The sequence below is a fragment of the Telmatherina bonti genome (genome assembly GCF_933228915.1).
Source record: "Telmatherina bonti genome assembly, chromosome: 10".
In the NCBI taxonomy this organism is placed as follows: Eukaryota; Metazoa; Chordata; class Actinopteri; order Atheriniformes; family Telmatherinidae; genus Telmatherina; species Telmatherina bonti.
The window spans coordinates 3114519-3129356 of record NC_136628.1 but is presented as its reverse complement, the minus strand read 5'-3'; the positions used below and the strand labels follow the sequence as shown (position 1 = coordinate 3129356).

At 47.1% G+C, this 14838-nt stretch overlaps 1 protein-coding gene across 1 annotated transcript in view; it reads left to right on the top strand.

Annotated features, from left to right (window-relative positions):
• galnt10 (UDP-N-acetyl-alpha-D-galactosamine:polypeptide N-acetylgalactosaminyltransferase 10 (GalNAc-T10)) overlaps positions 1-11264 on the top strand; it is a gene marked incomplete at its 3' end in the record, with an annotated part of 160219 nt that extends 148955 nt beyond the window's left edge. Inside the window, exons 11-12 of the mRNA XM_079247100.1 lie at positions 10488-10637; positions 11100-11264. Of these exons, the coding sequence (XP_079103226.1) occupies positions 10488-10637; positions 11100-11264 (315 nt within the window). The remainder of the gene's footprint in view (positions 1-10487; positions 10638-11099) is intronic.
• Between the last annotated feature and the right edge of the window lie 3574 nt (positions 11265-14838).

Here is a 14838-nt window from a genome sequence, read left to right as displayed (position 1 = left end):
GTTCAGCAGACTCAGGATCAGTGTTTTGTTCCAGCGTCTTCTGTTCTTCCTCAGTACGATGAGTTCATGCTGTGATTTCCACCGGCGGTGGGAAGAAGCTCGTCTCCAGCTGCGTTTGTTTCGTCTTCATTCAGAGCGGAGAGGAAGAGCTGGACTGTAGAGGTTCAGACATAACCCCGCAGAGCCCTGATGGTCTGAGAGGCGGCTGATTCAGCAGGATCTGGGCTTTCTGTGTGAGCTCCCAGCGCTGCCCCCGTCTCTTTAAACACACAGACTCCGTTACGTCAGCAGCCGTCGCACCGAGGATGTTAAAGCTGAGCTCATAATGCAGCCATAATGGGCTGGATGTCTCCTTTTGTTTCTGAAACAAGCGACTCAGAGCTCTGACACGGTCATTGCCTTTATCCAGAGATGCATTGTAGTTTAATTTGTGTCAAAGCCGCGAGCTCGGTTCCTCGCCAGCCAGAAACGGCTTTGCCTGCAACTCAGCGGCGGCTCTCTGGCAGCTGCCCTTGTCTGAGCGCGCCGGGGAACGTTGGGGCGTTGGCGAGCCAGCGGAGCGCCGCTTGCTTCCTCCGCTTGGTCATGTCGTGTGATGGTGTGTGAAGGCGTGTGATGGTGTGTGAAGGTGTGTGAAGGTGTGTGATGGTGTGTGATGGTGTGTGATGGTGTGTGAAGGTGTGTGATGGTGTGTGAAGGTGTGTGATGGTGTGTGATGGTGTGTGAAGGTGTGTGATGGTGTGTGAAGGTGTGTGATGGTGTGTGAAGGTGTGTGATGGTGTGTGATGGTGTGTGAAGGTGTGTGATGGTGTGTGAAGGTGTGTGATGGTGTGTGATGGTGTGTGAAGGTGTGTGATGGTGTGTGAAGGTGTGTGATGGTGTGTGAAGGTGTGTGATGGTGTGTGAAGGTGTGTGATGGTGTGTGATGGTGTGTGAAGGTGTGTGATGGTGTGTGAAGGTGTGTGATGGTGTGTGATGGTGTGTGAAGGTGTGTGAAGGTGTGTGAAGGTGTGTGATGGTGTGTGAAGGTGTGTGATGGTGTGTGATGGTGTGTGAAGGTGTGTGATGGTGTGTGAAGGTGTGTGATGGTGTGTGATGGTGTGTGAAGGTGTGTGATGGTGTGTGAAGGTGTGTGATGGTGTGTGAAGGTGTGTGATGGTGTGTGATGGTGTGTGAAGGTGTGTGATGGTGTGTGAAGGTGTGTGATGGTGTGTGAAGGTGTGTGATGGTGTGTGAAGGTGTGTGATGGTGTGTGATGGTGTGTGAAGGTGTGTGATGGTGTGTGATGGTGTGTGAAGGTGTGTGATGGTGTGTGATGGTGTGTGAAGGTGTGTGAAGGTGTGTGATGGTGTGTGAAGGTGTGTGATGGTGTGTGATGGTGTGTGATGGTGTGTGAAGGTGTGTGATGGTGTGTGAAGGTGTGTGAAGGTGTGTGATGGTGTGTGATGGTGTGTGAAGGTGTGTGAAGGTGTGTGAAGGTGTGTGATGGTGTGTGATGGTGTGTGAAGGTGTGTGAAGGTGTGTGATGGTGTGTGATGGTGTGTGATGGTGTGTGATGGTGTGTGAAGGTGTGTGAAGGTGTGTGATGGTGTGTGAAGGTGTGTGATGGTGTGTGATGGTGTGTGAAGGTGTGTGATGGTGTGTGAAGGTGTGTGATGGTGTGTGAAGGTGTGTGAAGGTGTGTGATGGTGTGTGATGGTGTGTGAAGGTGTGTGAAGGTGTGTGATGGTGTGTGAAGGTGTGTGAAGGTGTGTGATGGTGTGTGAAGGTGTGTGAAGGTGTGTGATGGTGTGTGATGGTGTGTGAAGGTGTGTGATGGTGTGTGATGGTGTGTGATGGTGTGTGAAGGTGTGTGATGGTGTGTGATGGTGTGTGAAGGTGTGTGATGGTGTGTGATGGTGTGTGAAGGTGTGTGATGGTGTGTGATGGTGTGTGAAGGTGTGTGATGGTGTGTGATGGTGTGTGAAGGTGTGTGATGGTGTGTGATGGTGTGTGATGGTGTGTGATGGTGTGTGAAGGTGTGTGATGGTGTGTGAAGGTGTGATTGTGTGTGAAGGTGTGTGATGGTGTGTGATGGTGTGTGATGGTGTGTGATGGTGTGTGATGGTGTGTGAAGGTGTGTGATGGTGTGTGATGGTGTGTGATGGTGTGTGAAGGTGTGTGATGGTGTGTGATGGTGTGTGAAGGTGTGTGATGGTGTGTGATGGTGTGTGAAGGTGTGTGATGGTGTGTGAAGGTGTGTGATGGTGTGTGATGGTGTGTGATGGTGTGTGATGGTGTGTGAAGGTGTGTGATGGTGTGTGAAGGTGTGTGATGGTGTGTGATGGTGTGTGAAGGTGTGTGATGGTGTGTGATGGTGTGTGAAGGTGTGTGATGGTGTGTGATGGTGTGTGAAGGTGTGTGATGGTGTGTGATGGTGTGTGAAGGTGTGTGATGGTGTGTGATGGTGTGTGAAGGTGTGATTGTGTGTGAAGGTGTGTGATGGTGTGTGATGGTGTGTGAAGGTGTGTGAAGGTGTGTGATGGTGTGTGATGGTGTGTGATGGTGTGTGATGGTGTGTGAAGGTGTGTGATGGTGTGTGAAGGTGTGTGAAGGTGTGTGAAGGTGTGTGATGGTGTGTGATGGTGTGTGAAGGTGTGTGAAGGTGTGTGATGGTGTGTGATGGTGTGTGATGGTGTGTGATGGTGTGTGAAGGTGTGTGAAGGTGTGTGATGGTGTGTGAAGGTGTGTGATGGTGTGTGATGGTGTGTGAAGGTGTGTGATGGTGTGTGATGGTGTGTGAAGGTGTGTGATGGTGTGTGATGGTGTGTGATGGTGTGTGAAGGTGTGTGATGGTGTGTGATGGTGTGTGAAGGTGTGTGAAGGTGTGTGAAGGTGTGTGATGGTGTGTGATGGTGTGTGATGGTGTGTGAAGGTGTGTGATGGTGTGTGATGGTGTGTGAAGGTGTGTGATGGTGTGTGATGGTGTGTGAAGGTGTGTGATGGTGTGTGAAGGTGTGTGATGGTGTGTGATGGTGTGTGATGGTGTGTGAAGGTGTGTGATGGTGTGTGATGGTGTGTGATGGTGTGTGAAGGTGTGTGATGGTGTGTGATGGTGTGTGAAGGTGTGTGATGGTGTGTGAAGGTGTGTGATGGTGTGTGATGGTGTGTGATGGTGTGTGAAGGTGTGTGATGGTGTGTGATGGTGTGTGAAGGTGTGTGATGGTGTGTGAAGGTGTGTGATGGTGTGTGATGGTGTGTGAAGGTGTGTGATGGTGTGTGATGGTGTGTGAAGGTGTGTGAAGGTGTGTGATGGTGTGTGAAGGTGTGTGAAGGTGTGTGATGGTGTGTGATGGTGTGTGAAGGTGTGTGATGGTGTGTGAAGGTGTGTGAAGGTGTGTGATGGTGTGTGATGGTGTGTGAAGGTGTGATTGTGTGTGAAGGTGTGTGATGGTGTGTGATGGTGTGTGATGGTGTGTGATGGTGTGTGATGGTGTGTGAAGGTGTGTGATGGTGTGTGAAGGTGTGTGATGGTGTGTGATGGTGTGTGAAGGTGTGTGATGGTGTGTGAAGGTGTGTGATGGTGTGTGAAGGTGTGTGATGGTGTGTGATGGTGTGTGAAGGTGTGTGATGGTGTGTGAAGGTGTGTGATGGTGTGTGATGGTGTGTGAAGGTGTGATTGTGTGTGAAGGTGTGTGATGGTGTGTGATGGTGTGTGATGGTGTGTGATGGTGTGTGATGGTGTGTGATGGTGTGTGAAGGTGTGTGATGGTGTGTGAAGGTGTGTGAAGGTGTGTGATGGTGTGTGAAGGTGTGTGATGGTGTGTGAAGGTGTGTGATGGTGTGTGATGGTGTGTGATGGTGTGTGATGGTGTGTGAAGGTGTGTGAAGGTGTGATTGTGTGTGAAGGTGTGTGATGGTGTGTGATGGTGTGTGATGGTGTGTGATGGTGTGTGATGGTGTGTGAAGGTGTGTGATGGTGTGTGAAGGTGTGTGATGGTGTGTGAAGGTGTGTGAAGGTGTGATTGTGTGTGATGGTGTGTGATGGTGTGTGAAGGTGTGTGATGGTGTGTGATGGTGTGTGATGGTGTGTGATGGTGTGTGATGGTGTGTGAAGGTGTGATTGTGTGTGATGGTGTGTGATGGTGTGTGATGGTGTGTGATGGTGTGTGAAGGTGTGTGAAGGTGTGATTGTGTGTGATGGTGTGTGAAGGTGTGTGAAGGTGTGTGATGGTGTGTGAAGGTGTGTGATGGTGTGTGATGGTGTGTGAAGGTGTGATTGTGTGTGATGGTGTGTGATGGTGTGTGATGGTGTGTGAAGGTGTGTGAAGGTGTGATTGTGTGTGATGGTGTGTGATGGTGTGTGATGGTGTGTGAAGGTGTGTGAAGGTGTGATTGTGTGTGATGGTGTGTGAAGGTGTGTGAAGGTGTGTGATGGTGTGTGAAGGTGTGTGAAGGTGTGTGAAGGTGTGATTGTGTGTGATGGTGTGTGAAGGTGTGTGAAGGTGTGATTGTGTGTGATGGTGTGTGAAGGTGTGTGAAGGTGTGTGATGGTGTGTGATGGTGTGTGATGGTGTGTGAAGGTGTGTGAAGGTGTGTGAAGGTGTGATTGTGTGTGATGGTGTGTGAAGGTGTGTGATGGTGTGTGATGGTGTGTGATGGTGTGTGAAGGTGTGTGATGGTGTGTGATGGTGTGTGAAGGTGTGTGATGGTGTGTGATGGTGTGTGATGGTGTGTGAAGGTGTGTGATGGTGTGTGATGGTGTGTGAAGGTGTGATTGTGTGTGAAGGTGTGTGATGGTGTGTGATGGTGTGTGATGGTGTGTGATGGTGTGTGAAGGTGTGTGATGGTGTGTGATGGTGTGTGAAGGTGTGTGATGGTGTGTGATGGTGTGTGATGGTGTGTGAAGGTGTGTGATGGTGTGTGATGGTGTGTGATGGTGTGTGAAGGTGTGTGATGGTGTGTGATGGTGTGTGAAGGTGTGATTGTGTGTGAAGGTGTGTGAAGGTGTGTGATGGTGTGTGATGGTGTGTGAAGTCTACTGTAGATAAATCCGTCTCAGAAGAGACGGTCTTATCAGAGGGTAGCGCTGGACGATACGACCTGATATCGCTTCTCTTACATCCCATAATGATCCATAACCATATAAACTGTGTAATGTTGTGTCAGTCATCAGTTATGTATCAGGTGTTGCTAGGCAACAGCAGCAGGGATCTCCTTCCATCTGGGGGAACTATGGCCGTATGACGTTCCACAGGTAAATACCTGCTGCAGCGTCTGGAGTTTATTCTGAGCTTTCTCCTCCACTAGACGCTGCTTTTATTGACTCTATTCTTTATCCTGATTCCTGCAGGTGATAAAAGGAGTTAGTTGTGTCGTAGTCTGTTGTTGGGACTGTGAGCTAGTTTGTTGTCCGTTCCACGTCGCTCTTGTTCTACACTACATAGACATTAACACTGTCAGTATATTTAGATGGCTGCAATGACTTTTGATGAGTTGCTAAGTAAAATGAGCTCACTGAGATCCCGTCAGTCCAACTGAGCATGTTGCTGGAACCATCTGTTTCCTAGCTACAAGCTGCAGCTAGCTAGCCTTTGCTTTCGTAGTATAACTACTCAACATTAGATCTGAACATTTCGCAAAATGTGGCCACGTATCAAGCGTGGAGTTCCCCACTTTGTCCATAAAATGTACGTAATCATGTGATGTTGTTGGCCAGAAACTGTTTAGCTAGATGTAGAATGGTGCATCATTTTAGAGTAAAAATTTAAGGATGTTGGAAGAGTTTTTAAAGCTGTTTCTCTAGTTTTATGAGCATAATTTCTGCAGTGATTATAGTTTATCTATTTACCACCAGGAAAATGTCTTTATAGACAGAGAGCGATGGATTCACCCAAAGAATCTGCGAAGGTATCAGAATGGAATTTATTTGGTTCATGTATTAGACGCCCAAACGCCATAGCGCCACCTAGTGGCTGACAGGTGTCATTTTGTCTGTCTGAGGTGCCATCCAGGTTTGGGCCGAACTTTGTAAACGTCATTGTTAATACACATACGGTTTAGGCTGTGTGTTCACTTTAACACACAGAACCCAAACAACCAGAAAAGCAAAGCGAAAACAGTTGCAGCACGCTGAGGTGCTCTGCAGGCTCTGAACCACGATAACAGTGTTAGACATGCTGGGTACGTTCGTGGTGTTTCTAACCATTGCTTCTTCCTGTTTTTAAATGATGTACAATTATCCATTTCTCTGATGGTTACAAAGAGGTTGTTTCAGGACTGTGTGCCTCTGAAGGACGTAACTATTTCACAGAATTTGGTTTTTATTCGGGAATATTACAATCTCCTCATGTTGATTCCCTGGTAATTCAGCTTACTTTCCTTTTATTGATTTATTTAATACCTGGACAGTTCATATTAACAAACATTTCTGTCAATATGCCAGAGTTAGCCAGAAGGCGGTTTTTCATCTGCAGTCTCTCGACAGATGTTAAAAATCACCCTAAAAGAGTATTTTATATTTTATGAATGTTTATGGTGGAGGTGCAAGTCCATTCAGCACTTTATGAATGTGATGTGTCCAACAGCAATCATGTCACAATGGTGGAAATGATTTTTTCAAAGAGAGACCTGGTGGGTTGTAACGTGCTAGCTGTCGTATAAGAGTAGCTTGGAAGGGGAAATGCAGCACCTCGGCTGACTGTGGTAAGAGATGACCGTATGTGGGGAGAATTTGAAAAGTTGTGACTTTCTTTACATGTTTGTAAAATGTTAAGGTTTAGAAACCAAACCGGGATCATTTGAAATTTTTCCTCGACTTCAAGGTTCTCTCCATTCACCATTACACAGTGTGAGCGCCCTCTGCTGGCGAGCCAGAAGAAACCTTAAATAGCTGTTACATAAGGGTATCAGTAACTCTGTCAGTAATACAGCTGCTTCTTTTGTGTATGTATAGAGAACTGTATCATCAGCATATAATTGTGTGTGGACATTTGGACAAATATTTAGAAGTTTATTAACTTAGATACTGAACTGAACTTGTCCCAGAACTGAACTTTGTGTGACGCCTCATGTACAGTCAAGTTAGGATGATGATTCCTGTCCCGTTTGTACAATGTGTTTTCAATCTGACACATATGACTTCATTCAGCAGAGAGCGTTTCTGGAGAAATTAAAAAAGTGTAGAGACAGTTTAGAAAGGAGTATATTGTGACTGATTATATTAAACGCTTTCCTTAAATCCATAAACACAACTTCCTCATATCCACCCTGATCTGGAGACCTTTTAATTCTTTGGGTGTTGTTAGTTCTGGTTTTGATGTAATTTTCTTTATGGTAGATGTTGCCAACCCTGATAAAGTCATCTCTTCTTTGGTAGATGTAGCTGGCGGTCGATGCAACCCAGCTAGAGAAAGCCCAGATTGCAGTGGAGGAAGACTGATTAGAAGTGGAAGTGGGCGGCCAGCAGTGATGGAAGCCTAAAAAGTCTCTGGGTGCAGCATGGTTAACATTGGATATAGTCCAGTTAGCAGATAGTGTCGTGGAGTTACAGCTACCGTGGCTGTCCACCATCTGTGTGTTTCAATGACAGACGACCCAGACTTGTCCTTGTATCACCACCCAGGGGTAATATCATCAGGTACAATTCCCAAGTACTATTCAGATGATTATCTACTTTCATTAGCGGTTAGCTTTGCTTGCCCTTCATCCAGTACTTTTGTGAAGAAGTGTTGCTTCATCTTAGCAGGTCAGATGACCTGGCTTTCCTGATTTTGACGACATGTTAAGCCTACCAACAATTACAGGGATATAATGTAGAGATGTATAACCAGTGAGTAGCGGATCTTCAACTATCGGCACTCCAGGTCAAAGAGGCTAGTTTGCTTCATGTTCATGTGTTCGGGAGAGGCATGGAGCCCAAGACATAATACAGGCATGCATAGCTCTTCTCAATTTTCTCTGTGATGATGATCAAATCCAGGTGGAGAGCGCAGTGTGCATAGGCAGTAGTATTGTAGACGGGTGATGTCCCAGGAGAATGGAGGCAAGTGGTGAAGAGTGACTCAAGTCTTCTACTGGGCGCTTGACTATTTGGGATTTTCTCATAACGCACCAAAGGGAAAGTTGTACGGTGTGTTCCTCTTCAGAAAGTACAGCGGCCTTGGAAACTGAGTCTACTCTTTGTTCATTTAGATAAACCACAACCTTCTCTGTCAAGCAGCATCTAAACTCCTCCAGCAAAACAAGTTCACAAAGCTGAGCAAAACTTGCCACCTTGCTTGCTGCTCTCCATTTATCAGTTTTCTCTCTCGCAAACTCTACATAAGTTTGGTTTGCAGATTTCTCACAGGATCTGAATTTCTGTCTATAAGCCTCTGGGACTAGTTCATCGGCCTGCAGAACACTGTTTTGCACCACATCGTAATCCAGACTTTCGTCAGACTTCTTGCACTTTACCCACCAGCTTACATTGTAATAACAGGCTCCAGACTTCTTCTTTGTCTCCAGACAAAGTTGCAGCAATACGCTCAAATGCGTTGAAGTAAGAATCAACTGCACTCTCTCTGAATGGAGGCACTAAAGCAATGTGTCTGCTGGCGTCAAACTATTGAGAAAGAGTCTACTTGCTCTGACTGACGGGTTGAAGCAGCATGTCGTGGAGGGTCTCGATCCATTGCTCTTCATCCGAGATGCATGAGTTCCACCTCGCAGATGTTCGTCTCAAGCTCCACCTCTTTTATACAAAGGGCAAGCTTAAGGTCCTCAGTGTCAACCCCAGCTTGAATGAGGTTGACCGGATCAGTACTAGGGGAATGGGTGAAAATAGGAGCCTTTGCTTTTAATATCAACTGTCCACTGACAGCTCATATAGGGGAAGCAGCTGTCGCCCACTTCCCCATCTGATCCCCCAGAAACATCACCACCCACCTGAAAGGATGCTGGCTGAGGTTCTGGTTTGTAGCAATGCCCTTCTCAACCAACTGATCAGTAAGATGTTGCTTGATCTCAGCCTTGCATGCATTAAAGGGAACAGAAACGTTGAAAACACCGTAAATCAATAACAGGTCTGCTTTTGTGCACCTATCTAGTTTCTAAAGGGTGGGATGTTTAGAAAACCGGCCCAGATCAAACAGCAAGCTAGACAGGGAAGCACTACAAAGAACACTGCCAGCCAAAACATAATTATGTGCATAAACCAGGACAAGATCCTGGACGAGCCCCCAATTAATGTTACGTCCCACCTCGGGTTTGTTGGAGCCTGAACATGACTTTATCCTCCAGACAACTTCATTAAGGTTCCCCCAGGGAAATCGAAGTACCATCACACCCAGCGCTGTTATAAAAAGGAAAAAAATATTGTGGAAAAAATAAATTAGATATAAAAAAAAAACAGTATATATACAAATGAGTAGAAATAAAACTAAGATAAAGCCACAACAGTAATAAACTCACTTTTAAACTCATGTACACACATCTGCATGTAGACGTACAGTCCTACAGTTCCTCTGCTCCTTTTCCTCCCCGATGAGCAGTCAAACTGTTCGGACAGAGGAGCTCCTCAGGCAGTCGGTGCTGCGCTTTGGAAGCAGCCTGTTGCTGAACTCGTTACGGCGCCAGCTTATAGGAGAAGAAATACCCGCAGAGGGAACATTCCACACCAAATATGCGTAAACATTTTCAGATTTCTGTTCATTATGTTGCATGAGAGGCTTCATCTCCAGTGTTTTGGCTTCATGTGGAGCCAGTTCCTGGTGTTTTGACCCAAGCTGTCCCTCTCCAGCCTCTGGAGGAGGGGGTATCAACAGCATCCATCTCTTCTAGCTGGTTGTGACCCGGGATAAGTCAGCTCTGACGAGGAGAACGTGTGGTTTGATTGGTTCCTAGAAAGATCCGTGACATGGCTCGATGAAGTTTTTCATCAGGCATCTGGAAACAGTGTAGTACATATCGACACAGCGATCGAGTGTTCCTGAGTGTTTCCTCTAAAGATACGTACACTCAGGGATGATGAAGCTCTTGAGAGGGCCACCTGTGTTACCTATGGCAGGGAATAATCTACATTTCCCTTTTTAAGCAGAATATGCACGATGCACCACGTAACCTCATATTTGATCTGAACCAGGATATTAATCAGTCCTATAGAGTAAACAGTAAATGTAAAAGTGGACCGTTAGCTGCTCTAACTGGACGGGTAAAATACTCCCAGTACTATCCCGCCGGAGATTAGTCTCAGTAGACCAGTGTTGATGAAGTCTACGGGTTAATATGGATCAGATCCGAGTGGTCTGGATGATCAGATTTCTACCAGAACGTCTGACTCAGATATTTCTCCCGTCCAGAACCGAATGACACTGAACTGGTTAAACTGGGATAAAAATACAGCTGGTGTTTCCATCAATGTGACGGTTTTTTCATGCCATTGTGTGACGCAGTTATTTCCTTTCTTTTTAAATGTGAACTCTGAATAAACTATAGAAACATCACAGGTGCAACCGTTTTCCCTGCAGGTGTTCACGTTCGGCTGGAGGGAGGACATCCGGGTGGGGGACCCCATGCACACCAAAAAAGTTTGTTTCGATGCCATTTCCCACAGCAGCCCCGTTACGCTGTATGACTGTCATGGCATGAAGGGCAACCAGCTGTGGCGCTACAGGAAGGTAAACATCTGTTTTTCCTGAAAACACAGCTGTAAATAAATGACTTGCTTGGTTGTCTGTTCTCCCAGACTGAGGCTGATGGATATTTCCAGCTGCTCATTATGCTGCTGATGGACGCTCAAACTATCACGCAGGAGGCCACATTTGTTTCTGTATGACAGTGGTGGGGTTTAATGTAGATACAAATGAGCTGGTTTGCAGTTGTAAATAGCAACACGTAAAGGCTCCACATAAAGAATGCCGGGTAGGAAGTCCCTCAACAAACCAAAACGAGGTTTTCCGCTTGAATAATGTAGGAAGTTTGGCCGTGGGTCTGAAATCTGCAAAGGGAGCAATTAAGTGTGAAATCACAGGAAAAACTGAAAAGGCAACGATCTGAATGACGGGACAGGTACGGTTTGTTGACAGTAGAATTTCCATTTCCTCCCTCCTTACCGTCTGTTGTCATCTGTCATCCTCCAGGACAGAAGTCTCTATCACCCGATCAGTAACAGCTGCGTCGACAGCAACGCCAACGAGCGGCGGGTCTTCATGAACACCTGCGACCCCTCCTCCCCCAGCCAGCTTTGGCTGTTTGAGAGGACCAACAGCACCGTCCTGGAGCACTTTAACCGCAGCACCAACTGAGGCATGTCGGAGCCGGGACTCCTGCAGCCGTGGAGCTGCTGATGCTCCTCCGATGGGGGCCAGGATGATAGTGATGGGGCGTTCCCTCTAACCTGCAGCTGACGTGATGGCCATTTCTCTTTGGGATGCTTGGAACGGTGCAGGATGGGGGAAGAAAGACTGAACTGATTTCTGACTGGTGGGTCTGCCACAGAGTGATTATCCTACATCACTCCCCTTCCTTTATCCCTCTTTTCTGTTCCACCTCTCCGTCTCTCCACCTCCTGCTTCCTCCTAAACGTCCGTCTCCCTGCATGGCTGCACATCTGCTCTTCCTCTCCAGTCTTTCCCTTTAAATCCCCGCTTGTCTCTCCAACCCTGACAATGTCCCTGGGGAGTGATGGAGGGGGGCTCGTGCTGAGCCAAAGTGGTTGTGACACCCAGTGAAGCCAGGCAGAACCACTCTGAGAATCACCTGCTGAAACCCTCGTCTGGATGTAGCTACGGGAAGTTGACAGAAAGAAAGAGGAGAACACTTCCTCCTCTTCTTTTCTCTCTCTGGCTTCCTCTCTGTTTTTGTGTCTCAGATTCGTCACTGTGCCGACTTCGTCTTCTGTCCCTCAGCGCTACCTGATGCTCTCATGGTGCAGTCAGACCATATTTTATCCTCTCCACATGGGACAAGCTCAACCTCTTTGTGACGAGGTTCTCCCTCCTGTCTGAAAATACATACCTAATAAATGGAGTATATCTTCATTACTTCAAGGGCTGTATGTATGATCATAGTCGCTGAATATTGTACATCCGTGGTTGTCAGCTGGTGGCCTGCGGGCCAATATTGGCCCACTGATAATATCTCACCTGTCAGATTATATTGATAAAAATCTGCAAGAGTTATTTGTCAATGTGCAGACAGTGCTGTTCACAGCACTGTGTTAAAAGAACAGCACGGCCCGTTTAAGAAGTGTCGAGCTAGCTGAAGCTAGCTGCTACTGGGTGAAGTGAATGGAGTTTACCCTGAAGCTATCTGCAGCTAGCTACAGCTAGAAGTGAGGGGAGTTTACCCTGAAGCTAGCTGCAGCTAGCTACAGCTAGAAGTGAGGGGAGTTTACCCTGAAGCTATCTGCAGCTAGCTGCAAATAGAAGTGAATGAAGTTTACCGTGAAGCTAGCTGCAGCTAGCTACAGCTCGCAGTGAATTGAGTTTACCCTGAAGCTATCTGCTGCTAGCTACAGCTAGAAGTGAAGGGAGTTTACCCTGAAGCTAGCTGCAGCTAGAAGTGAATGAAGTTTACCCTGAAGCTAACTGCAGATAGCTACAGCTAGGAGTGAATCGAGTTTACCCTGAAGCTATCTGCTGCTAGCTGCAACTAGAAGTGAAGGGAGTTTACCCTGAAGCTCTCTGCAGCTAGCTACAGCTAGAAGTGAAGGGAGTTTACCGTGAAGCTGTCTGCTGCTAGCTCCAGCTAGCAGTGAATTGAGTTTATCCTGAAGCTATCTGCTGTTAGCTACAGCTAGAAGTGAAGGGAGTTTACCCTGAAGCTATCTGCTGCTAGCTGCAACTAGAAGTGAAGGGAGTTTACCCTGAAGCTCTCTGCAGCTAGCTACAGCTAGAAGTGAATGAAGTTTACCATGAAGCTAGCTGCAACTAGCTACAGCTAGCAGTGTATTGAGTTTACCCTGAAGCTATCTGCTGTTAGCTACAGCTAGAAGTGAAGGGAGTTTACCCTGAAGCTATCTGCAGCTAGCTACAGCTAGAAGTGAATGGAGTTTACCCTGAAGCTAGCTGCAGCTAGAAGTGAATGAAGTTTACCCTGAAGCTAGCTGCAGATAGCTACAGCTAGCAGTGATCGGAGTTTACCCTGAAGCTATCTGCTGCTAGCTGCAGCTAGAAGTGAAGGGAGTTTACTCTGAAGCTATCTGCAGCTAGCTACAGCTAGAAGTGAATGGAGTTTACCCTGAAGCTATCTGCTGCTAGCTGAAGATAGAAGTGAAGGGAGTTTACCCTGAAGCTATCTGCAGCTAGCTACAGCTAGAATTGAATGAAGTTTACCATGAAGCTAGCTGCAACTCGCTACAGCTAGCAGTGTATTGAGTTTACCCTGAAGCTATCTGCTGCTAGCTACAGCTAGAAGTGAAGGGAGTTTACCCTGAAGCTATCTGCAGCTAGCTACAGCTAGAAGTGAATGGAGCTTACCCTGAAGCTAGCTGCAGCTAGAAGTGAATGAAGTTTACCCTGAAGCTAGCTGCAGATAGCTACAGCTAGCAGTGATCGGAGTTTACCCTGAAGCTATCTGCTGCTAGAAATGAAGGGAGTTTACCCTGAAGCTATCTGCAGCTAGCTACAGTTATCAGTGAATGGAGTTTACCCTGAAGCTACCTGCTGCTAGCTGCAGTTATCAGTGAAGGGAGTTTACCCTGAAGCTGTCTGCAGCTAGCTACAGCTAGAAGTGAATGAAGTTTACCATGAAGCTAGCTGCAGATAGCTACAGCTAGCAGTGAAGGGAGTTTACCCTGAAGCTAGCTGCTGCTAGCAGTGAATGGAGTGTTGTGGAGATGGGGTGAAACAGTCGGAAGTTCTGAAGTGGACGGTGCTGTTCTTGTGTTTCTGTTAAATTTCTGTTGAATTGTTTTTGGATTTCAAATGTTTTGGTGTACAAAGATCTTCTGTACTGCACGTGTCTCACACCGCCTCTAGACTAGAAGAGGTTAAACATTGGTCTGACTGCAGCATCGGGCCGTCTGATGGCGGTACGGTGTCCGAGTGTCGGGTCGTACCACCAGCTGAACCCTGCTCGGCTGCGTGACTGGCAGGTCAGCTGATTCACAGCAGGCTGTCTGCTGATTGGCCGTCAGCAGGCTGATGCATCACTCCAGCGTATGCCAGGAGCAGAGAGTGATGGAGACTCTGGAGAAGCTGGCCGGGGGGCTGTCGGACGAAGACGAATGTCGGGGTTTAAAATGCATAAAGCACTTAGAGAAGGAAAAACTTGAATGAAATCTTAGTGCCTTGTTGGAGGAGGAGTCGTGTTCGGGTCGAAAGCAAAGAAAGGAGCAGCTGGCAGCAGAAAGTCGGTGAATGCACCGTCTGGACCGGCTGTGAACGACACACACCCTACCAGAGCTGCCGAGAGGCCGACAGCAGCATGATTGACGGCTTGTATCTGAATCCTGACACGAGGCCGTTGTTTGTTCCTCACCAAGCAGTTCCATGTCACCTTATAAATCCTTTTGGTTTGGTTTTAATCATGTTTTCTGGTTTAGTGCTTCAGGTTTTATTGTTGTGCTTTTTCCACTTGTTTCTGGATGTTATGGTGGGCCACTTCCTCCCTGATCAGAGTTTTATAAACTAAAACAATGTACGTTCTGTGTTCCCTCTGAGTCCACAGATGTGGAAGTGGTCAGCAGCAAACCAAACAAAAGTTTTTACATGGACCAACCGGATGTGGAGGTTTTCCAGATATGCATCACATTGACAGAGCAGGAGGAAAATGTTTTAACAGGGTTAATGGAGGGAAACTGACTTTGCACTATACCATATGTACACTGCCTGGCCAAACAAAGGCCTGATGTCTGCATCGCCTCATACGCCTCTC